The 23517-nt window shown below is 46.9% G+C and overlaps 1 protein-coding gene across 4 annotated transcripts in view; it reads left to right on the top strand.

Annotated features, from left to right (window-relative positions):
• RAD51B (DNA repair (Rad51) family protein) overlaps positions 1–23517 on the top strand; it is a 108703-nt gene that overhangs the window by 64020 nt on the left and 21166 nt on the right. For 2 of the 4 annotated variants that reach the window (XM_086793196.1, XM_086793193.1), the window contains exons 4-10: positions 6882–6985; positions 7107–7166; positions 16577–16660; positions 16781–16861; positions 16952–17017; positions 20586–20683; positions 20847–20978. In XM_086793196.1, the coding sequence (XP_086649322.1) occupies positions 6882–6985; positions 7107–7166; positions 16577–16660; positions 16781–16861; positions 16952–17017; positions 20586–20683; positions 20847–20978 (625 nt within the window). Of the gene's footprint in view, positions 1–6881; positions 6986–7106; positions 7171–16576; positions 16661–16780; positions 16862–16951; positions 17018–20585; positions 20684–20846; positions 20979–23517 lie in introns of all 4 variants that reach the window. The other 2 variants (XM_086793194.1, XM_086793195.1) reach the window with 2 other exon arrangements.

Genomic DNA, 23517 nt, shown 5'->3' with positions numbered 1-23517 from the left:
CAGAGGATAGGATATGCCAGCTCTGTCACACAGAGCCCGAGATAGAGGACCATTACATATGCCGATGTCCCGTGTACTATGAGATTCGGGGGAGGTTCCACTGCCCCTTCCGAGCTGGGTTCGGACCACTTTCCAAGATCATGGACTTCCCGGATCAGAGATGCCTGGGACTTTTTCTTCTATAGCTCCGTAGACACAGGGAGTCCTTAGTGAGATCCAGATCAGCTGTACTTGCTCGAGGACCAACAGAGAGAGCTCTCACTGACTTCTTCCATACCAGCACTCTGAGGGCCGATCCACCCATCATACCCAGACCACAGGCTAGTGTAGGAGCTCGTCCGAGAGGTGTGACACTCGACAGAGCCACTGAGTTATGCAAAGCTTGACGCCCTAGACCCCATGGCCCTCACCCACGGCCACACCACCACAGGAAGATCCGGGCCATCATCTCCCATCATCGCAGGACCTTCTCCCGCCAGCTCAGTTTTACCACCTTGAGCACCATGTCACAACGGCCCATGAGGGATGTATTAGGGTGATATGAGAACTCTCTGCTCATGTACCTAGATCAGATTTTAAAGTTCTAGATTTTTGTTATCTTTCTTTATTACTATTTTGTACCCAGGATTATGTACCTCATGGATATGATGTAACCTTTTGGTCTCATAGGTCATTTTCTCTCTCTCTGTCTCTCTCTCTCTCTCTCTCTCTCTCTGCTTGTGAGTGCATGGACAGATCCAGTGCATCTGTGCTGCTGGAAAGCTCTAATGCAGTTGTAAGGACAACAATGTGTGTACCTGTACGGGATCAATAATTGGGAGAAACACTGTGTTTGTACGGACAGAAGATAACTGTGCAGGGTTCAGATAGCCAGATGAGCACTTGCAAATCAGGGTATATTCTGATTTGGATTTCTTGACATTTCGAACTTGTTGTAAAGAATGCATTAGTGGCCATCTTTCGTCTACAGGGCTTAAGCATTAGATTGGGCCTTTTGTTTCTATTCTAGCCCCAGCCTACTATTTCCATGGCCATTTGATGGAAGGCAATAATGCATACGACACATGAAGGTTTGGTGCAGATGAGACAACAAAGTTTCAGAAAGAAAGAAAGAAAGAAAGAAAGATTTTATTAACGTCTTCCAAAAGACCGAATTCGGCCTATGAGACGAATCAGTGTACCTCTATGGGGTATCCTCTGTCATCCCAACAAAATGAAAAAGTACTGAACTAAAAAACTGAATCTGGATGTGCAATAAGTACAATGAGTTGGGGAGGGGATGGAGCTCTACTACTAGGAGAATGCAAAGCTATATGCATGGAGTATACAATCATGATATGCAACCTAGCGAGCTCCATCTTGTACCACAGTGGGGGTATAAAATGGTATACATCAATGAAGGGGGTGTCCACAGCTCCCTGAAGAACATGCTTGGGTCTGCTCTGAAGTGAGCCAGTCGCTCCGCACCCTCTTTGTGAAACTGAGCTTTGATCTCTGTCATCTCTCTCTGGTATAGGCGTGGTGTCCGAAAGCCAGGTGTCCTCTATCTCCTGCGGACTCTGAGTGTCTCTGCTCTCTGGAGAGTAATTCCCTGCCGTGTAGGGGCTGGGAATGGGATGGATCTCTGAAAAAATGTAGTAATCTGTGTCTGTCGTCCCCCCTATGGAGCTGTTTGAGCCTGTAATGATGTCTCTCTATGACGCTGTATGTCTAGAATGAATCTCCCCAGTATGCGCTGGTCTGCTGCCTCAAAGATATGGCGTAGGGAATGTGGCTCTCTTAATAAAATGGGATATCTCTCTCTGATGGCTGTATATGCTCTGCATCTGCATACATAATGCTCCTCACTCTCCACCTTCTCTCTGCACAATCTGCATACCCTCTCCTCTTGGGGGATCCGTGCTGCTCTGTCAATCTCGATCTCCAATCGATGTGATGAAACTCTAAGTTGACCAATAGCCACTCGGGAGCCGTGTGGTAAAAAGCCCTCCATGTATCTAGGCCTCTCTATAAATCCATCATCAGTGATACTCATGAAGTGATCTCTGTGGTATAGCATCTTAGGTGGAAGAGGCTGTGTAGGCGATATCCATGTCTCTCGTGTATAGAGCTGCCATAGGTCCTGTCTCAATACTCTGTTCCTCTCGCTATGAGAGAGATGGATATGTGGTGCATCCCTGTCATATTGGAATGGTGGTAGATGATCCATGTCTAGGCCATGCTGTGAGAACCAATGTGTACTTGTGCATACCATGATCCCCTGTCTCCTGCCTCAGCTAGCTGTCTAGATGCCTCAAAAGCTCTGTATGACAATTTGTCCTGTGGCATCTCTCTGAATCTGTCTAGCAGGCATATAGTCTGGAATATGGCCTCTACCATCATAGGAGGCGCAGCAAACACTGCTCGGATAATGTCATGAGGTACTGACGGTTTGCTGCGTATCATGCGTGGGTGCCATCATGAGGGCCTGTGGTCTCTCTATCTGTGTCCACCAACGGGTAGCAAGGCCTGGCGCCCATACCGCTGCTCTATACATCAGTGCCGGTGTGACTAATGTGTCAAATAGCCACCCCTTCGTTCGGGGCTCCTGAAAACGCGCCTGGTGGCACTGTCTCTCTAGCATAGCCAATGCTGCATATTCCCGTGTCAATCTAGCTCTGGCTGCTGAACCCATGGTGAAGCGTGTGGCTGCTGCAGAGAAGGTAACCCCTAGGTTCACGTATGATGTCACCACCTCCACCTGGCGTCCTGCGAGAGTGTATGTCAGCTGACTCCTGCCCTGTCTCGATGTATGAAAGACCATAACCTTGGTTTTCCCAAGGTTCACAGTAAGACCCCTCTGTGTGCAGAAATCATCAAGTGCATGTAGATGCTGCTGTAGACCTCTTGGAGACTTAGACACTAATACAATATCATCAGCATAAAGCATAATATGTACTGAGGTACCTGCTAAATCAACTCCATCTCCGCCTCCTTGTGTAATGAAGTCAGCCACCTCATCAATGTATAACCCAAATAGCGTGGGGGAAAGTGGGCATCCTTGCTTCAGACCAATGGTGCTAGCAATAGTCTCGAACATACCTCCTGGACATCTGACTCGCCCAAAAACCTGCTCATATAATGCATAGATGCCCCATGTCATATCTGCTTGTATGCCAAGAGACTGCAGGCGCTGAAAGAGCCTCTCTCGTGGTACTGTGTCAAATGCCTTGCGGCAATCCACAAAGCAGCAATAGAACTTTCTCTTCCTCACTCTGGCCTGATCAATCATACATCTCAAAGTGAATACATGGTCAGTGGTAGAGAAAGCTCTCTTGAAGCCTGCCTGCCCTGATGAGCGTAAACCTGCTCGCTCAGCATATAAGCTAAGCTCTTGCTCCAACAGTGCACCATAGAGTTTGGCCAACACGTGGCCAACCATAACCGTCCTGTAGTTGCTCGGATCGAGCATATCCCTTGTTTTGTGAATCGGCACAATGGTGTGCATCGTCCACTCTGTAGGCAAACCCTCTGCTAGTGCCTTGTTAAACAGGTGTGCAAGAAAAGGAGCCAAAGAATCTACTGCATATATGAGATGCTCACCCTGCAGGCCCATATGGTCGGCGACCCGTCCATGCTGTAGGCGGCGGATAGCTTCCTTTGCCATCGAGTGGGTAGAGAAGCTAGCTATGGTAGGTCGAGGCTCCTGTGGTGGCTGCTGTGGGGCGTAGTATAGGCCCTCTGCATATGTGTGCCATGTTTGTGGGTCTGCAATAGGTGTCGGTGTCCGGGGCTCTCTGAAGTGCCGCCATGAGATAGGGCTATCTCTACTCATGAAGAAATGAAAGATCTCTAGCTCCTGTATCTTTGCGAAGGCCCGCCTTTTGCGGCGAGTAAGTCTCCTCATCTCTCTCCTCGACTCCTGCTCTGTGATGGCTCCCAAGGCTCTCTGTATGCGGAGCCGTGAGTATAGGGCTCTGCACTCGTCATCATACCATCTGTTTTGGGGCATAGTCCCAGATCTCGTAGGCTTTCATGAGTGGACATGATGTGGGAAGCTCTGTAATGTAGCTGTGTGTAGGAGTGATGCCAGCTGGGCTGTAATGGTATCCATAGGTGCGAGGGGATCCATGAGTAGGAGCCCATCCTCTACTTTGCCAGTGTATATGTCTGCCATGTCATGTGTGAAGTAGATGGTAGTGTGGCGTCGGTATGTGGGGGGCTGGTGATACTGGTGATCCGGCTAGTGAAAATGCCAAGTATGTATGATCTGCCCCAATAGGACGAGGTGGAATGGAGGATGAGGTGACAAGCTATGATGCCTCCAAAGACCCCATAATGTAGTCTACCACCGTGCCTCCGGTCCGTGTATGACCCCCATGTGGGAAGCATGTCAGCCCTCCTGATCCCGGCCACTGTAGCATCCCGTTATAAATAAAGAGACGATGCCTGACTCCCAACTCTAGTAAGTGGTCCCTATAATGTCCTCTGTCTGGTGCAGTGTCCTTTGATGCCCGACTAGCCCCTATCTCCTCTGGATCCACAGGGTGGAGGATCTCCATGTCATCATAGTCATACACTTCACACTGTCTGCTCTGTGTGTGGGCATTGAAGTCGCCTGTAAGAAATACTTCCCCTAGTGTAGAATAATGCATAATCTCCTTTGACAGACAAGTGTATGGCGAGGCTCCTGTCTCCTCCTCCCGTGGCATGTCCTCTGTAATGACATAGGAGGATCGTGATGGAGGAAAGTAACATAGGGCTATGTATATAACCCTGTCCTGTGAGAGCTGTAAACTGATCCACATGTATCTGGCCTCTGGATCCTATGCTACCACTCTCAGTCTCCCCTGTAGCTCCCGTCTGAATAGAACTGCTACTCCCCTCGACTCTCTCGAGGTACCCTGGCGTGTGGTCCTCCTGTATGCTGACTCCCACTGGAATCCCTCTACTCGAGGTAGCCCTTTGATGTGTCTCTGTCAGAAGTATGATGTCTCTCCCCACCATAACATGCTCTAGTCCTCCACGCTGCACCCATAGTGAACCATTACAGTTCCATACTGCCATGTGTATCTCTGTCAGTGGCCTGGTATGTGTCCCATAGGCCCCAAACCGCTAATCCATGGGCCGGCCATCAATGATGACCCGACCATCTCGATAGAAGGCCTTCTTGCCTTCTCTCCTCGCGTGTAAGACTCGTGGCATGCAAGCTCTTCTATGTTCAAGCTGCATCCTCGTGAGATCATCATCCAAGAAAATAGGAGCTCCCTCTAAACCTCGTAGTATGACCCTCTTCCTCATGAAGGTGACCCTCTTCGTCTCTCCTGCAAACTGTAGGATGAGGGTTCGCTTGCGTGTTGAGTCTTTCCCGGCTCTCCATGCTTTGGTGAAGGGGAGAGGGTCCTCTTCCCTGTAGCCTAGCTTCATGCATAGAAGCTGTCCATCTTTCTCGGGAGTGGAGTTGGGTGTCTCGGCTATACCTGTGACTCGAATGTTGAGGCGGCGGGCATGCCTCATCTTCTCCTCCTCAATGGTGGTGTGAATGATTTGATGTTCTTCCCTTTGAGTCTCCTCCCTCACTTCTTTGCGGATGTTCTTCTTCACCACCTCAACCCATCCTGACTGCTTGGCTTCGAGTTTTCCCTCCATGTCCTTTGTGATCTCCTTGGAGATCTCTTCTTTGATGGCCATGAGAGTGTTCTCATTGATCTCCCCTTCTTCCTTCTCGGTGTTCTTGACGGATACCAGTTCCACTTTCAATGCGAGTACTCACCTCCACCTTGAGTGCCGTGTTCTCTTGTTCAAGGTCCGTGACCCGTGCTTCGAGGGCCATGATGTGCCGGTGTAGTTTGTTCTCCACCTCATTGAGGTTGGAATCAGATGCCTTCTTGTTCTCCTTGATTAGTGCCTTCATTGCCGTCTCAAGGGCCTCGAGTTTCTCTTGGAGACTCGGGGCCATTCCTCCAGATTACTTTGCAGTCCTTCCCACAGGTAGGGAGGAGAAATGAAATGAAATGATATATTAATGTCTTCAAAGGGCCAAAATGACCTATGAGACCAAAAAGGTTACAACAATTGGTGGATCTGAGAGAGAGAGAGAGAGAGAGAGAGAGAGAGAGAGAGAGAGAGAGTTATGTTGCTGCCTTGGGGGCCTGAGCAAGGGTGGGTCCGAAAAGGGCGCGGAAGGGGGGGCACTGAGCCTAGCGGAGAGGGAGGTGGGCCAGCATAGCGAGGCGGCGGCGAACAATGAAGCGAATCAGTGAGAGAGAGGCCTGACGAAGGGCGAAGAGACTAGCGGGCAGGGTGCACAGCAGAGCAGCGGCGGGTGGCTGCCTTGGGGGCCTGACGAAGGGCGAAGAGAGAGAGAGAGGGCAGGGGGGCTGGCGGGAGAGAGGGCAGGAGGGGGGGTTGGCGCAGAGGGGGCTGGTGCAGAAGGGGTTGCTGGCGGGAGGGGGGGCAGAGTGGGCTGGAGAGAGAGAGAGAGAGAGAGAGAGAGAGAGTTAAGGAACATGTCATTCACTTAATGTAGGCTCTCAACTATCTTTACTCTGGCTAACGAAGCTTTTTAATCAAATTGGCGCATCATCACTGCTTACAAGAGGATGAGGCAGTTAATAGGGAGTGGCTTTGGATTGAGATACTGAAATGGGTGTGAAACAACCATCTCTTTAGGGTAGATAAGGATGGGTAGCCTCCAGCCAGTCTAGTTTGAAGCTACTAAATTTTGGTGGACAACTTTGCTTTTGGGTTGTACGAAGTATGGAGGTAATACATTTCTTCAGCTGGTGTGCTTTCAAACATACAAGTGCTGAATGGATATATCGAATGTTTTTGCTTTGAAATTTTTATATCCATTCAATAGTGCCAACGAGATCGTGTAACCCGATTTTTGTTCTGTGCAGTTGTGCCTTATGCTGTGTGTAATTGCAGCCCTACCAAAAGAGCATGGTGGACTTGATGGCAACGTGATGTACTTTGATACTGAACGCAAGTTCCACTCTGGAAGGTTGCTGCCCGTTTAAAGGCTGCATACAAGACTGGAAAAAGTTCCTGTGAGATTAGGAGAATGCCTTTTTGTTGTTTAGCATTGCTGGTATCAAATTAACTTTTTCTTTTCCAAATTTCAGGATGGCAGAAATTGGTCGTTCTAGATATCCCCACATCTTTAACAATAACAACACATTGAGGAAGGTACTCAATAATTTGCTGTGTAGCATGGAAAAATATAATGCACTTATGCTTTATGAACTTCGTGAGGAAATGAAGCTTCTCTTGTCAGAATTCTTTGTGTATTTGATAGAAATAAACTACTTAGTTTGTTTGCTTTAGTGTCTTTTTTTTTTTTTCCCCAGGAAAGAGGCTTCTATTAAGTATGAAAAAAGGCATACAACAATCACGACTATGAGCTGGAATAGAATAGAATCACCCCAATATATAAGGTGATCTCAAACACTGAGGAGCATCATGGTGCCATGAAAGACCTGTGGTACTAGAAGAAAAGAAACTGGCATGGTTCCACTCCCGCATAAATACAACGCGTTGTGCACGGAACGAGAGGACCTTTGAATATGAGCCCAAGTAGCCATGAGAGTATGGATGATATCACCCCATATAGTGCTAATGCATTGAGACTCAAAAATCTTGACACACTCAATAGCCTCCCTGCATCTAGCTCTCTGGATTTGTCATGTTGTAATACTGGCAACAATCTCCCAACTGGTGTCAATCCTCTGTCTGTGGGGTGTATAATGTGAGTGAGGGACATCCTGCAACAAACCATGCTGGGCAATGCCTCTATGAATGAAAATAGCAATGTCTGTATCACTGCCCTCGTAGAAAAGCTGCGGGCCAGATTCGGAAAGCCAAGCAACTGTCCCCCAAGTAACATACATGGCACATCCACTCAATTTGGCCATAAGTTGGGCTATAGAACCCCAAATACGTTGTGCAGTGCTGCATCCCCATAAACAATGTACAGTAGTCTGAGAATTTGCTGCACATCTCGGGCAGGTAGGTGCTACACTGAAAACCGGTCTCCATTGATTGGTGGGGAGACCACCATGTAAAGAAATGAGAGATTTGGCTCTTTTTGTATGAATGCCAAAGCCTATGCCAATATGCGCTGTAGCAGTGGAGTGATGTTAAACTCTCCCAATGTGGCTTGAGAGTAGGGATCCTATGCATCTGTTGAGTGATGAGAAGTCTGGCATTGCGGACCGTGAAACTGAAAAAGGGAAGGCTTTTCAATGGATTGGAAGCATCAATCCACTCCCACTCACTTGGATCCCAATGAAGATATCTGATAGGACTGCCACCATATAGCCACAAACACCAAGAGCCATGAGTCACTATCTGAGGAGGAGGATCAATGAACCAATGCTTCCCTGAACGACCAACAATCCTCACTGGACTGAGTCTGGTGTCTGTGATGATCCCCACCATGCTACATCTCCTCAATCTCCATGGAGACACGATAGAATAGATGATTTAATTTGTAGCCTCCTGGCTCGGGATAGCAATGACTTACAAGGGTACACCTATCCTAGAAAAAACTCCTAGACATCTCAGATGATAATCTCCATGAAAGATCCCAAAGAGCCACTCATGCGGTATAGTTGCATCAATCTGAGGAGGAGGATCAATGAACCAATGCTTCCCTGAACGACCAACAATCCTCACTGGACTGAGTCTGGTGTCTGTGATGATCCCCACCATGCTACATCTCCTCAATCTCCATGGAGACACGATAGAATAGATGATTTAATCTGTAGCCTCCTGGCTCGGGATAGCAATGACTTACAAGGGTACACCTATCCTAGAAAAAACTCCTAGACATCTCAGATGATAATCTCCATGAAAGATCCCAAAGAGCCACTCATGCGGTATAGTTGCATCAATCTGATCAATATGTATGCGAGAGCTCCTAAGTTGCTGAATGGATGCAGCTCTCCGATCCACCGCAAGACTCTTGAAGGTCTTCCAAGCAAGAACTCTATATGCACATCTCTCCCATCCTGACCACTGCATGTAATGAGATGCACCAACCGGCCTCATCCCTAATGAACTTGTTCCACATAATAGGTTTTCGATTAGCCTTATCCAAAGACCTAGGGAGCCTCTGTTGCAAGAAGGGTCTCATGCTCTAACAATGGCTATATTAAGAGGGGAAGATGGTGCCTTGATATGTGCCTTTGTGAACAAAAACTGTGTGCTGGGCAGCCAATCTCTCCTAGCACAGGGCGTACATCCAGAAATTTGAGATAAGAAAAAATGCTTCCAAGGCTCAGTGCGTGGTAGGAGACCTCTAACCACTAGTTTGCAAAGCAACGCCTTGCACTGAACATCCAGATCAATAATATTCAGCCCCCCCTCTCGTCTGGGTGGAATAACTGTGAGCCAAGCTACCTTGGCACGTGTGTCTGTGGTGCCATCCAAACCCGACCAAAGAAAATTGCGGATCAACCTCCGCAATTGACCAATGCACGCACGAGGGAAGCACTGACAAGAGGCAATAAACCAAGCCGAGGCAAGCAATACCTGATTAGCCACCGATGCTCTGGAGGTTAGATCCAATCTCCTGGAACTCCAATGAAGAAGATTCTTCTGAATACTCATAAGTATCGGAGCAACTGCTGTGCAGGAGAAATATCAACCCCATCTTGACATCCTAAGTATCTAGTAGTGCATCCTCTGCTGATCCAAGTAAAACCAAGCTCTGCACCCCAAGCAACTCTCGGCGAGTCACTAATCCAAAAACCAAGAGATTTGTGCCAATTAATTAGGGCCCTTGCAAAACAAAACTCTTCCAGTGCCACCCAGAAGGAACATAAACATATGTGTGAGGCCTCCAAGAACATTGCTGTGTCATTAGCTAACTTAGAGTCAACCAGCTCCTCCTGACTACGAAGAGGCAACCTCAATCCAGAAATACCAGCAGTGGAGTGGAGGAAGATGCTCATGGCCTCTATGACCATCATATATAATCATGGGGCTAAAGGGCATCCCTACTGTACTGAGCGAGAGATCTGAAACCGCTCTCCTCTATCACCACAAGCGAGCACACTACTGTGGGCATCATGATACATGCATGAAACTCCCCGAGTCCCTTGATCCATCTCTGAGAGAAACCCGTATGGCTAAGAGTACCCTCACGGAAGTCCCAATCCACTTTATCATAAGCCTTCTCAAAATCCAAAAGCAGAATGCTTAAAGATTGATTACTCGCTTTGGCCCATTCCAGGGCCTCCCAAAACAAGAAAATGTTATCAAAGATGCTCCTTCCGTGTAAGAATCCATTTTGAGTATCATGAATGGCATCCTGCAAAATTGGCTGCAGTATAATGCTCACTGCCTTAGCAAGTATCTTATATGCAGTCCCAAGTAAGGTGATAGGTCTCCACTGTCCATCAAGGTCTTATCCCCACTCTTAAGGATTAAGGAAGATAAGCCCCTCAGTGAGAGAAGAAGGCATAGAACCTGTGTCCCATGTCTCTTGGAGAGCCGATGTGATCTCTGTTCCGATCTCATCCCAAAAAGTAATGAAAAAAACAGGGGAGAGACCATCGTCCCCCGGACACTTACCATGAGGTTATGCATGAAGAGCATGACTGAACTCTTGATAGAAAAAGGGGCATCCAAAACGGCACACATCTCCTCAGTATTCAAATGTGGCAATGCATTCCAAACCTTTGTCTGTGCCCTGTGTCTCAAACCAGAATGAGGCTCAATGCTAAGAAAGCTGGCGATAGAAATCAGTGGCAATCTGTCTAACCATAAGAGGATCTGTTTGCTTCAGATTTTAAATGAGTATGCCCCTCTTTTCCTAAAAGCAACTGCCTAACCTGGCCAGTATCATATTCCACAGGAGTGTGCTCAAAGGGATAGAAGTGGAGCTCCCCTCCACCCCTTATGTGCAATTGAAACATCCCCCCTCCCCAAAAATAAAGAAAAGAAAAGAAAAAGGAACCTAAGTGCACCTCTCCCTTGCTTCACACCTGCACATCATTGCCCAGCCCTTGCCGCTGCCTGTTTTCCAGCACTTAGGGTGCTCACTGCTCCCCCTCTCACCTGCATGGACCTCTCCCTTGCCGGTCTCTACCACCCCTCCCCCTCCCTCCCTCTTTGCTCTTGTGCATCCCTCACTGCCTCTCAGCTGCTGCCCAGCTCTCTGCTTGCACGCTGCCTCGTTTCTCTCCTCTGTCCTGTTTCGCCTCTCTTCAGCTCCTGACCGCCTCCTGTTTTTTTCTGCCCCTTGGTGTGGTCCTTCTCTGCTTCCCTTTGCTTTCCCTTAGTTCTGTGTCCCTTCCCTCCCGTTTGCTTTTGTGCTGTGTTCTACACTCTCCCATCCTAGTACACTTTGCTCACCGCGCTGCTCACCCTTGTGTACGGCCTTTTAAAGGTAGTTAGTGCTCTTCATTCGGTGATTGGCTCTTTTTAGGTGTTGGCGCTCTTCATTTGGCCATTAGACATTACTACCAACACACTCATCTCCCCCCCACACCCCAACCAACTTCCCCGCCCCCCCACCCCCTCTTTTCTTCCTCCTTTCCCCCTAAAGACAAAAACTGTCCCCTTCCTGGGGAGGAGTCCATGACAGTTGCTTCACCATCCTCGAACCAGGCCACCCTCTATCGAAAGCCCCCTTCTCTTTGTCTCATTTTGTCTCTCTTCAGCTTTTGACCACCTTGTTCTTTTTTCTGCCCCTTCTTATCTTTCCCTGCTTCCCCTTTCCCACAGCCCCATGATCCCCTTCTTTCCTTCGTGTTGTGTTCCTTCCCTTCCTAGCACACTTTGCTTGTTGCTCCATGCATCTCGGTATGGCTTTTCAAGATCAATTACCATGATCTTCATATCCATTAACCTCAATATGACTAGCTTGAAGTCTGTCATGTATTGCCAAATATGTTCAAGTCAAGAGATTACGTTAGCCTTGCCTAAGCATGTGTTTTTGGGTATTGCCCTCGAGCCGTGGGTGCTTTTGGTTACATGCAGTGGCGAGGCTTGGAGAGAGGCACACCGGTAGTTGATCTTGGAAGATTCCTATAGATCAAAGAGAGGCCTCCACTAAGCATCTCAGAGAAAATCACAGGAGGATTGAGCAGATTGACGCAACTATCCCTCGTAAGTGCTTACTGGCACATTCCATTATGAGTATCACCCAGATGGCTGGGTGCTTTCTTGATGACAGTTGTACCGCTACAGGTACTAGCCATGCTGGATTAGGATCAGGAGGGAGACTGTGTACAGTGTATTCTACACTATCCTGGAAAGATGGAGAATCAAGATTGATGAGATGCATTACTTAGGAGTTTATTCGAGACACTGTCATATGCTACAGGTACTAGCCATGCCGGACCAGGATCAAGAGGGAGACTGTGTATTCTACACTATCTTGGAAGGATGGAGAATCGAGATTGATCATATGCATTATTTAGGAGTTTGTTCCAGACATTGTCATCCTGTGAGAGTTTGGGTCGCTCAGGGAAGCATTGATCTATTGACCCCCTCCCTGGTCTATGACTCAAGGATCTTGGCGCTTTTGTCTGAATGGTGTTTGCCCCATCAAATTTCTTCATTGGAATCTTGGTGAGTGGGAGTGGATTGATGCAGCCAACCCTTTTAAGAGTTTGCCTTCTTGAGTAGATTCAGAGGATTCCTACCCTTGTAGAGGGGTCACTTCCTTGATTTTTGAGTTGCAAATGGGTTTGAAGACTAGGGATCAGAGAGGATGTGTGTGAGTTATTCCATATGCACATGGGTGTGAAGGTGTCCTTAAACTTGTATAAAAACCCCCTTTCGCAATGAAAGAACATCGCATCATCTTGGTTTCGTTCAATCGGTTCTTGGGTCTCTCAATTGTGCATTTGTTTAATTCATTTTATACACTTCTTTAATTGTTGGGCATCAAGGTTTGCTACACATGTAGCAATTTCTGGCATTACATATGTTGCTGCCCAGTATAATATGAGATCCACGGGAAGTTTCACTGTCTGTTCCATGAGGGATTTGGCCCACTTTCTAGGATCATTGACTTCTTGGACGAGCGCTGCCTAGGGCTCTTCCTGCTCAAGCTTCGCAGACACAGGGACACTTGCTTGAGAGAGCTTTGGCCCCAGCAACCACAACCCCTCCCTCTCCAGCCAACCATCACCAGTTTCTTCCGGACCCAGGAGGAAGAGGAGGACACCCATACAGTGGATATCCCGTGGACCCACCTGAGGCTGCTGCTGCAGACCCACCATGCCGGAGAGGAGTTACGTCGGATTGGGCCTCTGCATTCTAGCATGCCCGACGTGTAGACCGCATAGTGAGCTTCTGCATAGGGCAAGTGTTAGAGAGATATATGGAAGAGAGAGAAAATGGCATGATCAAGTGATGTGGTGGATTGTTATAATTGAAGTGATGTTACTCACCAAGCACAATGCTTTTTGTAGGCTTGAGAGCATATAGGGCGAAGCATACACAGTGGTTTTGGCATGACAGGGATTGTGTGGGTACTGTTCAGAGAGCAGAGAGGAGGTTTAGACTGCCAAGACGCACTGTTGTGGCTTCCCAGGAGACCACCCAAGTGTGGGGCTTTGATCCTCAAAATCTGGGCATACCCCTGTGTGAGGGGGACGCCTCTCTTCGTGGCTGAAGATCTGAAATTGAGCGTAAAGATGGTGCTCCTGGATGAAGAGAATCAATGGGTCCACCAACTTCTGCTCTCTGTGAAGCACCTCTCTAAGGACACCACGCCTCTAAAAGCACTGTGGAGCCCCCAAACCCTGAATGTTCCATGGGACAATCCGCATAACTAAGGTCTGTGGGAGGCGGAACTGTCAGAACTACCCTCCACTCGAAGTCTTGGGTGTGGGTTTTGATGGAGAGTAGTCATAGTCGGAAGCCGTGCCACATGGGCACGAATCTTGCCCTCCATATGGAGCCACTCCATCCGAGCTCTGGAGTATGCATACTCTATGCTCCATTTGTCGCAATGCAGGTATCTGTAGGAGGGGGGGAAGGGGTACTGCCACATCTCTCAAGCTCATCCTGCCACTGCACCATCCCTCCCGCCACCCCTGCAGTCACGCCTTCTTCCATTGTTGGTGGCGCGGCATCATCCAGTCGCCCACTATCTTCGCCTGCAGTGGTCTCCACCCTCTCCACCTCACCTCTTTCCTTGCTAGCAGCAGGTTCTATCCACTTCACAACTTTGCCACCTGGCCTTAACACCCTGACCACTTCCCCATCACTGCAAGCGGGCAACAGGTCGTCATCCAGATTCCCTCTAGACACTCCTACTACTATGGTGATCACCTCCATCCCTGCAGTTTCATCTACCATCACATTTGGAGAGCCCTCTATACCGACACCTATCTTGGGTTCTCCACATGAGGTGACCTTCCACATAGATCGGGATGACAGCACTGAGCGCATCGAGTTTCCAGACTCTCTATTTGCCTGTAGTGCTTGAGACATTTCTGTGGGTGATCTCCCTTGTTTGCAGTTTCCTGGACCCTCCAGAACAGCTGTCATTGCCTCATCATTGTTGAGCTCGCCCCATAGTCTGGGGATTGGATAACCTCTTGCTGATCTCCAAATCTACTCCACCTACCTCATGGACTACATATTTGAGCTCTCTATTGATCTCTGAATCTACTCCACCTACCTCACCGGCTACATATTTGAGCTCTCTTGTGATCGCCGTTGCCAGAGGGATCGCACTCGGCAGGCCAAGGACACCATTCGAGCTCTTCAGACTGAGGTATCCACTCTGGAGCAGAGCCTACAGGAAGAAAATTCAGAGCTCACTTACCTCTGCACCTCATCTTCTCATAGTACATAGGAGGTGCTTGAGATACGTAATCAGGTGGCATAGCAGACCACCGAGCTCGTCTCTTTACAAGCCCAAGGAGTGGACCTGGGTACGCTTCAACAGTCTCTCCATCCTCTCCAATCACTCCTCACTGGATCCCAAGCCTCTTCATCCATACGGGTACCCAGCACGACATCAGCCAGCACTCGGAGCTTTCGCCCAACATGAAGAGGACCTTTAGTTTTTTATTATCATTGTATATACTGTCTTTCACTGTTTTTATCATTGTACTTATCATCCTTCATGATATATTGTATCGACAGTATAGTGCATCTTTTCATTCTATAACAATTTATCAGTTCTGACTTCCTCATCGCGGTTGACAATCCAAAAATGGGAGCGCACCACCAACAGATACATGAGAGGTGCATGCACCAGCATTGAAGTCACGGTACTGGCACTCTGATGGGAATCTACCAGAGATAGAGGATGCAAGATCCCACCGATTCTACCGACTCCGCCACCTCATAGGAATCCTCAACTCATCCTTGAGGACATCCTTTCTCCTATCCTTGAGGACATCCTTCATCCTACATCCTTCATCCTACATCCTTCATCCTACATCCTTTATCCTTAACCTTCCCATTTGGTCTTGTTCGTCGAGTTCATCGCCGCCCATGTTTCGTCCTACTCATTGTGACCACTGCTGGGTGTGCACGGTACAGTGAAGGGCATGTAACAGTGTCTTGGAGTAATACAAGTGTTGTTTACAATATTCTTGTCATTGTGTTGCGCTCATATTCTAACCTGTATATTCATGTGTGCACTGTGCTGTGACATTGAGGACTTTGAACATACCCATCTATTCATGTGTGCACTGTGCCGTGAGCACTGAGGATGGCAAATAGATGAGATGGGAGGCTATAAGCTAATACAGGTGCAGTAGACAATAAAGAAGATATTTAGTGAGTGGATAGGCTGGAGTGTGACTAGGTAAATAGCTTGTTTGAACTGTGTTTGGTCCATGGGGGCCTCCGCAGTCATGTGTAGCATGTGCAAATTGGCTTGATGAGACCGTTTCATGTGCATTGGCCAATTATGCTAGTCACACAAGGCTATGGTTTTTGTAGCTTGTGAGACCATCCGGAACCATTTGGGTGTTTGTTCGTGCATCACTACCCAATGACAGGGTTTCCAAGAGAATAATCTACCAAATCGATGTGTGGAATGTTATATTACAATAAGAGGGTGGAGCATTGACATTCAACAAAAAACTTACTTTTTGATTAGGCAGCTGGGTGTGTGCTCAGAGTTGGGAACATTCTCAACATTTCATGGGCTGAATGTGTTTGTACTCATCAAGACAAAGTGAGACTTGCATGTTCACTAGACACAACAAACAAAGTAAATGATATAGGTTTTATGAGATGAAAATCGAGTAAGTGGTGATTAGCAAAGATGTTGAGAGTCAAACATGGATAAATCCTGCTGAGGTTATATAACTGCTGAGTTGTACTTTAGGCTCCTGCAAGTGAAGACTGTATTTTTTTCTAGTTCATCATTGAACGCACTATGTTTCCAACCAGGAGGTAAGGCCAATCCTTGTTTTTTTTTAAATTCTACAGCTGTATCTTTTCTCTGTGACTGCTAATGCAAGTGTTGAGTTTCTTGAATCTCTCCTCTCTTTTTCTCGTGCTTGTAATGGATGATGTGTGGTAATCTATGTGCTTGGATGTACAAGTTCAGGAAAGTTTTGAGGTATGATTGTGACATTGATATTCTCTTTTTCCCTCTGTTCAGCTGGCCACACGTGTGCTGGTGTATCATCCCCATTCATTGGAAGAGTTCGTGTCAAGGTGGATCAAGAAACTTTGTGATACGGTTGTGAGAAAGCTGAACTGACTGATGAAGTGAATTATATGCTACATCTTGTGCTTTGGAAGATTACCACAGATTTTGTTTATGGCTTTGATACTTTTTAGTTTGCATTAAACATGCATCCAGTTTACAAGGGTTAGAGGAAGTGCTTATTGAAAACCAAGTCAAATTGCTGATCATTGATAGCATTGCGGCGCTTATGCAGAGGCATGTTCCATGTCTCCCTTTCTTGGTTGTTTGCTAATTGTAGTGTATTTTGGTTATTTTAACTTTATTAATTTCTGTGTGATTCGACAGTGAGTATGCACAAGAAGGGCTATCTCAAAAGCAGAACTTACTGGGACATCAGGCAGCGACATTAAAGTAAGTGGCGTCAACGATGCAATCAGGCTGCTAAAGCAGTCTTCATTACTTTATTGCCTCTCCGAATGCTGTTATGCATGATGAATCTTGATGGGGTTACACTTTCAAAAAAGAGGGCTCTATAGCTTAACTTCCCTGGGAAAATTACCGTGCAATTAATGGTGTCTTGTTCAACCTACATAAATATCTTCCAAGCCTCTGCATGGTTGTAGTTTTAATATTCTCCCCTAGGTGGGGTTACGGCTAGTTTACTAGCTATACTCACTTGGCCTGCTTCTTGCAAACATATATTTGTAGCTTAACTTTCAATTTTGGGTGAAGTCTTTCTTACTGGGTATCCATGCGCAAGTGTTCCCAAGTGCTCAAATCCTCAAGATCCACAATTTAGAATATTGCTCTCAAAAAGTGACTATCAAAACAGTTCAATAAGGATGTGAGAAAGTCTGTGCTATAAATTAATGCTTTACCTTCATCATCTTGTGCCCCAGTTCCGGCTTACTCATGTTTGTAAGCCCTTTCCGATTACTGCACCTGAGGCATGGCATACTTATGCTAGAGAGCTATATGATGCACCAGGACAGCCCCCCACCCCCCCTCCACTCGGAGCTAGACCGCCTAGCAGCACCTTTTTTACTATGCGGATTGTGCTAGATGCGATAGACAGGTTACAGAATGGAAAGACACAGGATCATGATGGGCTAGTTGGAGAGCACTTCTCATATGCACGAGACACTTTGGCTCCGCTCATCGTACATGTGTTTAATCGTGCCATTTGTGAGGGTTTCCCGACAAGCTGGACAGAGCATATCATTGTACCACTCTTTAAGAGTGGGGACCCCATGGTACCAGGCAACTACAGGACGATAATGATTGGTCATTACTTGGCCAAATTATATGGCTCTATATTGGAGTCGGAGCTGAGCCGATGGGGCCATGGGCAGAGAGACATGGTCATCGAGCACATGGACAGGCTGGCTTCAGGAGAGGATTTACTACCTTGGATCACATACTGACACTTCGGGCACTTATTGAAGAGAGCAGGGCACAGAAGAGAAGGATATACTGCTGCTTTGTGGACTTCCGCAAAGCCTTCGATACCGTACCACGTGCCAGGCTTATGCACAGATTGCATGACATTGAGGTACCCGAGGATATGCAGTGGGGGATATCTGCTTTGTATGAGTCTGTGGGGACAGACAGAGTCCGAGCTCTAGGCGGACTATCTGATAGGGTGACCAGCACGATAGGGGTGATGCAGGGATGCCCGCTATCGCCCACCCCCTTTGGACTGTACATTGATGCGGTCTTTGATTATGTAGACAGATTGGGAGGCCCATGGGCATGCTTGGCAGGGGTGTTGATACCCATCTTGTTATACGGTGATGATATTGTTCTAATCTTAGACTCTCCGGAAGGATTACAGAGACACCTGGATGCATTACAGGCTTTCTGTGTGGATAGAGATCTGACAGTGAACCTTGGGAAAACCAAGGTTATGGTGTTTAACACCACACAGGCATGGGTGACGAGATCAGAGCCTCAGTTCACTTTCCGAGGGGAGCCGGTAGAGTACGTCAGGTCATATGTCTACTTGGGAGTTACTTTCACAGGACCGCGTTTCTCCCTGAAGGAGGCAGCAGCAGCTAGATTAGCTCGAGGGCATGCAGCCTTGGGGGACACTTGAGAGGCAGTGTGCACACATACAGTTTCAGGAGCCACGCACTAAATTGTGGCTATTTGATACGCTTGCCACACCGACCCTCCTGTACGGAGCTCCAATTTGGAGGCCCAGTATACATCACAGATCTCAGAGAGGGACATATGAGGGATTAAGGCAAATGGAGAGACCACTGATTATGATGATTGCCCGCACGATTCGGAGCAAATCATCAGTACCACACGAGATTGTTCGGGTTGAGCTGGGTGCCCCACCAGTAGTAACCAAGGCCCTATTCCAGGCAGTTACCTTTTTACAGCGGCTATGGGAGCTCCCTCAGCAGAGGTACTCCCGATTGGCATTGACCTCATCCATACAGTTGGCAGAGGATGGAGATACTCATTGTTGGTACGCTCAGATGAGATCATGGTTTGACCTACATGGTTTGCGGATAGAGACACTACCACCCTTTCAGTACAGTCTGGATTGTCCATTTTTGGATCTCATTCGCGAAGAGCAAAACCGCGTGATCAGGATGGATATCATCAGAGTGGACACAGAGAGGACATGGACTAGCCCCCTTGAGTCTTTGGGCACGAAAATGGCTCATTACAAGAGCCATTTTCTACACCTCTCACCGGATGATTTTATCACCCGCCCGGCATACATGGATGTACACCTATCACATGGGATACGTTGTGCCATTGGACAGACCCAGACCTCATCACACCAGCTACGGATTGAGACAGGGCAATATGTGCATCAGATCGTGGATGACCGCATTTGTCAGCTATGCTACCAGGAGGTAGAGATAACATTTGCCGATGTACAGTCTATTATGAGATCCAAGGGAGATATCACTGCCTCTTCCAAGAGGGTTTTGGGCCGTTACGCAGGATCATGGAGTTTGAGGATCAGAGATGCCTAGGATTGTTTCTACTTGAGCTTAGGAGACGCAGAGAGACCCTCTTGGCAAACAGGAGGCCGAGCCATGATGTACCTAGACAGAGGACCCTGACAGATTTTTTCGGCACCAGCACCAGCAACCCAGCCCACACACCTCGTGATACCTCCTCCATTGGGCCATCAGGGCACCGACCACGCTCCCAAGGAGTCACCACTGATAGAGCAGTTATCTTATGTCGTGCTCGTCGGCCACGCCCACCAGGATCCCGACCACGGCATCGTCACCATCGCCAGATCAGAGCCATTATTGCTCGGCATCGGAGGCGCCTACCTCGCTTCTACGACCTCTCCGTTCTAGACAGCCCCATGGCGGAGATACTTGATCTAAGGAGAGGGCAACACTTCAACTGATCAGCATACATGGATCTACCTGATATACATTTTTTAGTATTTTCCAGTATTTTCTACTCAGTATCATCTCGGAGTCTTACAGTTCTGTTCTTATAACTGTAGGACAATCAGTTTATTGTACTTTTTAGTCTCATTTAGTTGTTCTCTTTGATGTGATACCAACTTCAGCTGTACTCTCAGTTTTGGTCTCATAGGCCACTATGGCCTCTTAGAGACCTTAATATATCATTTCATTTCTCCCTGTCTTTCAAAGGAACGGACCTATGAGCATCGCTCTCTCTCTCTCTCTCTCTCTCTCAATTTATGGATACCCTATTTAGAAATTAGCCGTATGTCAGCCACCCAATGCCCACAATACACGGTTTGGATGGTGGTGTACATATATAGTCCAGGTACTCACGCCGTCTGCTGATAGGTAGCATACAAGTATGTAACAAGTACTCACACCTTGGATGTGCTCGACTTGGAGAGTTGAAACAGGCATGCTAGTCATTTCTGTGTGTAAACAATATATAGACAGTGTTCCACATCTTCATTATTAGTAATGTGCATATTAACCTGGATGGTCATTGTCTATTCATGGGAGGATTCCAGGTATATAGCAGAGTCTTTCCGTATTCCTATTGTGGTTACAAATCAAGTCAGGACGAGTGCAAGTAACAGAGGTTTAGATATGGGTTTCACTTCTGAAGGTATTCAACAAGTCATTTTTGTTGCAAACACCTAGGGTCCCAAGTATCTGCTTTTAAGAGCACATTCACTTTTTCCAATGTTCATTTTTTGATGCTTTATCCTTTATGATTTATCATTGGTAAAATTTTTTAGGTTTGTTTGTATATTGTGTTTTTCTTCTAGTCACCAGTGCAAGCCACAATGAGGAAGCTGGTCTTACTTTTCAAGAAGATCCTGAGCTTCAGCTTACTGCCGCACTCGGAATTTCTTGGGCTCATTCGGTGAACATACGCCTCATTTTGGAGTCTCTATCAGGTATTTGCTTCTTGTCAAAAATCTTGAAAAATACAAAAACATTACAAAAAAGACTGAAAAATCCATAAAAACAGTTGTGGGCTTCGAAAAAGCGCTGAGATGGTCGCGATTAAAAAAAAGAAGGGGAGAAAGCTATCTGCATTAGCGATCAAGGCACTTGCTGAAAAGATGCAAGGGGGAGATAAGAGTCGATCTGAAGCAGGGCTATCCACCAGTGATGAAGATCTCGACATCTTATGCAGCGATGAAGAAGAAAAATCGGCCTGTCTTGATCATGACGCTATTTGCAGACGAGATGGAGGAAGCTCACACAGTCGAGAGAGCGAATTGGTCATGAGCTGATTAGGTCACACAGTCAAGAAGAGGTAAGTTCGCCTCGTCATGAACTGATTAGGTCACACAGTCGTGAAGGTGGAAAATCGCCTGTACCTCTACCGGTAAGCATGCAGTGCAATCTGACAGAAGTGGGAAAGTTACCTATCATGACAGGCCTAATGCCATCTCCAGTAAATGGTGAAGATATGCAGATGAAGGAATGGGCTGATGTTCAGGACAAGATGCCTCTGCTAGGGGTCAAACAGGCCATTAATAAGGTGAATGGAGGTAATAAAACTGTTATGGATTCTCTTGGACTTGATGCCATGGCTTGTCAAAGTATTGAGTGGGCTAAGAAGAGAATGTATCAATCTCTACAAGAAAAAGGCAGGTCAGAAGTTCAACACGTAGAGGGAAATAGAGGAGAATCTTTTGCAAACTCAGTAGAAGTCTCAGTTTCTTCTGAATTCGTGGACAGACAAGTAGCACTCTTTGCCTCATGTGGGTTAATGCTATACTGTACAGGGAAGGTTCTTTCCAGACATGAGATTAAGGGCTAGTTGGAAAAGGAGATTCTACAAGCTCTTGTGGTTAGAGAGATGTTCTATCTAAAAAAAGTGTACTACAATGTCCTTCTAGCTGATCCCACTTGGGTTCCCAAGGTGCTTGCCAAGGCCCCGTTGTTTTTTTATGAAAAGCTTTATCCATGTTTTACCATGGGACCCATGCTTCAATGTGGATAATGGGCTCATCAATGCATGTCCGGTCTGGGTGGAAGTTGTGGACCTACCACCTTGGCTATGGTCCTCTATTGGAGATTTTGTGAAAGCACTTGGAAGACCCTTGTTTGTTCCCTCTAATCCATCCCTTGGAAAGGGCTCAAACAAGGTTTGCATTACTTGGGATACAGAGGTTCCCACCCCCTCAGAAATGAATATAAACCTGGGTCAATATGGTAAGCTAAAAATTAGCTTACATTTTGGTTCATTTGCAGGGGCTTGTTTCCATTGTGGGAAATTTGGTCATTTTGCCAGGGATTGCATGAAAGCAAAAGAACAATTACAGGCTGGGCAAGTGCAGGCTAGTCAAGTGCAGGCTGGGCAAAGCAAGCACTTAACTCTAGAGCAAGGACAAATGAACAAGGGAAGGGAAAATTCTGAACAACATAAGACAACACAATCTCCGACCTTAGAGCAGGTGTACTACCAGAGAAAAAAGACCTCTTTGCTTAATTCTGAGGTTCCATCATCCAGCAGGGATATTGGCAAGATAGGAGAACAGAAAGGCAAAGCAAAGATGTTGGATAATTCTCAGCCCCACTTAGAGAAAATGGTCCAGGAGAGTCAAGAAGATAGATGGCATGAGATCTTCAACAGGGGAATTATAAAAAACAGAACTGTTTCAGCCCCCCCTATCTATGTGAGGAATGCATTTGAAATCCTTGGTCAGGAGGAGTTTGATATGCAGGACGTGCCCTCAAAACGTGATGTACAGATGTCAGGAAAGGTACTTCATAGCACGGAGGTCCTGAGAGATTCTGAAGAGGGAGATGAGAGAGTATGGGACTCTCAACCACAATAAAGTGCATGGGACTATCAGGATGCTCTTGGAATGTGAAAGGATTGAATGCTAGACATAAGCGGGATGCATTTTGGGATCACATAAATGAATGGGGGCTGGATGCTTGTATGTTGCAGGAGCATAAACTCTATGGTAAGAAAGCTAAGAGGAAGCAGAGATTCAAGAGAATGAAGATTTTTTACGGGGGGTTGGAGCATGGTTACAGTGGGATGATGACAGTAGTACATAACTCATGGAACCCCACAATGATAGCTAACCATCCCTCGGGCAGAATCTTGGTTATTAAAGTGTCCTAGGGAGAAGAACAATTCTTGCTGATTAATGTGTACGGAGCACACTCATCTAAAGAAAGAAAGGAGATGTGGGAATGGATTTGTGGTCTTGACAATCAGAAAGCATGGATCATGGCTGGGGACTTTAAGATGGTGGTCAGACAGAGGGATCTGTTAGGTTCCAACAATGTAGTTATGGGTTCGGAGAAAATCAAATGGGAAGAGCTTATTATGCAAAAGAGGCTGGTGGATGCCTGGGACCTTGGGGATTGGAGTTCTTCACTGGGACATACATATTTCAGCTTGCAATATATATCTAGCTCTTCCAGGGTTGACAGAGTTTATTTCAACAAGGATGCAGAATGGATCCC

This window comes from Cibotium barometz, chromosome 59 (assembly GCF_041138505.1).
Source record: "Cibotium barometz isolate CiBa-2024 chromosome 59, ASM4113850v1, whole genome shotgun sequence".
NCBI lineage: Eukaryota > Viridiplantae > Streptophyta > Polypodiopsida > Cyatheales > Cibotiaceae > Cibotium > Cibotium barometz.
This window is presented reverse-complemented; position numbering and strand designations above follow the sequence as displayed.